Here is a 2,517-nt window from a genome sequence, read left to right as displayed (position 1 = left end):
GGGAAAGAGATGGATAGATTTTGATTTTTTTTTATGTCATCGTCGGCAACGGAGCTGGTGGGTCGCCTGATGGTAAGCGCTACCACCGCCCATGAACACTTGCAGAGGCGTAAGGTCGATTGCAGACCTGACTCCTCTACAAATGGTTGCACTCGTGATGTCCCGCCACGGGCATATGGATGCAGTAAGATGGGATAGCTGGGATGGGATGATGGGATAGTGTACCTATAGTTGGATATTTATTTTCGATTTAAATAAATGTAAATAATAAGCAATAGGTACAACACCGCCTCATGGCATCAGTAGATATAAAATTGATTGAATGATCTGCAAAGAGTAGCTACAGATAGGGACAGCTCTTCTCTGTAGAAACTGTTTTCCATGCGGATGGCCACTAAGTTCTGTGTAATATGCCAATTCAAAAGCGTTTCTAAAAGACGCCTAGTTTAATAAATAAACATTTGAGTTTGGTGTCTCATTACCAGCCTATTCTCATTAGGGTTCTATCGGTATCTATTGATTGTGATTCAGCTTTTAATTATGCCCAATATAATGGTCCAATTTTCAGACTGTTCACATCAAAACTGCACTGGGAGCTGAGTACAACTCTGACAACAAACCACCTGCTGTCCATAGTGGCGTTGGCTAACACACTTATGTCAATGAGCAATGCTAGCTTCGTGCCCGAACAGGAAGTTAATAGAAGGATGCATCGGTAAGTTTGGGTATAAATTATAAAAAAGGATTGTTAAAACTAGACCGTTCTACTCAGTACTGAGTTACTACCATTTGGTATTTTAAGATTTTTGTTTTTAAATTTGGCCAGAAACTGACCCACTTCGGGTTTTTTAATAATCTTCCAAGGTCTACAAGAATACGACCATTACCAATTATGTTTCAGGACCAATATATTCCTACCTATATATTTCCGAACTTAGCCCCCTTTCGGATCCTTTTAATACTCACACAGAACTTTTTCTTTCATTTACTTATAGTATCATTTCGACTTTTTATGTCATTTAGTCCATGGTTCAGGTAAGGTACTGTGTGCTAGCTGCGTCGCGCGGTTGCGCCTGTGAACAAACCCACGTTCAATATCAAGTATTTATATAGGTCAAGGCTTATTCTGATGTATAAACTATATTATTGTAAAGTTTCATTAAAATCCATTCAGTAGTTTTTACATCCGTACTCACAAACTGTCGCGTTTATAATATTAACTAGCTTTTCGCCCGCGGCTTCGCCCGCGTAGAATTCGCTTATATCGCGCGACATGCTAAGGAGTATTTTCTTCGCATTAAAAAGTATGGTTTGTTCTTTCCCACGTTTAGCTCCATCTTCATACCAAGTTTCATCAAAATCGGTTTGACGATCGAACTTTCATACAAACTTTCATCCCCTCTTCCAACCCTTTCTACCCTTTTTTCGCGATAAAAAGTATCCTATGTCCTTTCCCAAGTTCAGTTCTATAATCATACCAAATTTTATCAAAATCGGTTCAGTGGTTTAGGCGTGAAAGCGTAACAGACAGACAGACAGACAGAGTTACTTTCGCATTTATAATATTACTAGCTTTTCGCCCGCGGCTTCGCCCGCGTAGAATTCGCTTATATCGCGCGACATGGAAAGGGGTAATTTTCTTCGCATTAAAAAGTATAGTTTGTCCTTTCCCACTTTTAGCTCCATCAAGTTTCGTCAAAATCGGTTTGACAATAACGAACTTTCATACAAACTTTCAACCCCTCTTTCAACCCTTTCTACACTTTTCTCGCAATAAAAAGTATCCTATGTCCTTTCTCAAGTTCAGTTCTATCTTCATACCAAACTTTATCAAAATCGGTTCAGTGGTTTAGGCGTGAAAGCGTAACAGACAGACAGACAGACAGAGTTACTTTCGCATTTATAATATTAGTAGGGATATAGTATATAGTAGGGAGTAGGGATGGGATTTATTTTGGCCTTTGTACATATGGATGTGTGTCTATTGTATGTACCCGTTATTACTCAAAAATTGTTTAAAATCTCTCGATCAACGCCAGTTTTCTAATGAGCGCTACAATAGACATTGAACGTTTCTGCCACGAAATAAGGTGTTAATTTCAATGCATATTTTATATAAAGCCACTTGCTGCTTATCTGTATACATATAAAATGTTCATGTCATAATGTCCGTTTCCATACTCCTCCGAAACGCCTGGACTGAGACTCATAATTGTGTATATATCGGGTAGGTCTGAGAATCGGAAATCCATTTTTCATACCCCTAAGCCAACATCTTTTTTGATACCCCTAAATAATAAGTGTAAGGCAGAACAACGTTTGCCGAGTCGGCCAGTATACTAAATATAATTTCCTACGCTTTTAAACCAGCCCCACAACCCGCGCCACCTCGTGGGGTGGTGACGAGGAGAGGGAGGAGCAGCTGGCGGCGCAGCAGGCCCACATCAAGCAGGGCTGGTCCCTACTGGCGACGTTGCATTGCGTGCTGCTGCCGGACAAGGTCGTTGCGGCCGGTGA

The 2,517-nt window shown here is 40.5% G+C and overlaps 1 protein-coding gene across 1 annotated transcript in view; it reads left to right on the top strand.

Annotated features, from left to right (window-relative positions):
* LOC119836359 (WD repeat-containing protein 7) overlaps positions 1–2,517 on the top strand; it is a 120,341-nt gene that overhangs the window by 110,662 nt on the left and 7,162 nt on the right. Inside the window, exons 24-25 of the mRNA XM_038361663.1 lie at positions 569–715; positions 2,371–2,513. Of these exons, the coding sequence (XP_038217591.1) occupies positions 569–715; positions 2,371–2,513 (290 nt within the window). The remainder of the gene's footprint in view (positions 1–568; positions 716–2,370; positions 2,514–2,517) is intronic.

The sequence above is a fragment of the Zerene cesonia genome, chromosome 24 (assembly GCF_012273895.1).
Source record: "Zerene cesonia ecotype Mississippi chromosome 24, Zerene_cesonia_1.1, whole genome shotgun sequence".
NCBI classification, from domain to species: domain Eukaryota; kingdom Metazoa; phylum Arthropoda; class Insecta; order Lepidoptera; family Pieridae; genus Zerene; species Zerene cesonia.
The sequence above is the reverse complement of the archived record's forward strand: the minus strand, read 5'-3'. Positions and strand labels throughout refer to the sequence as shown.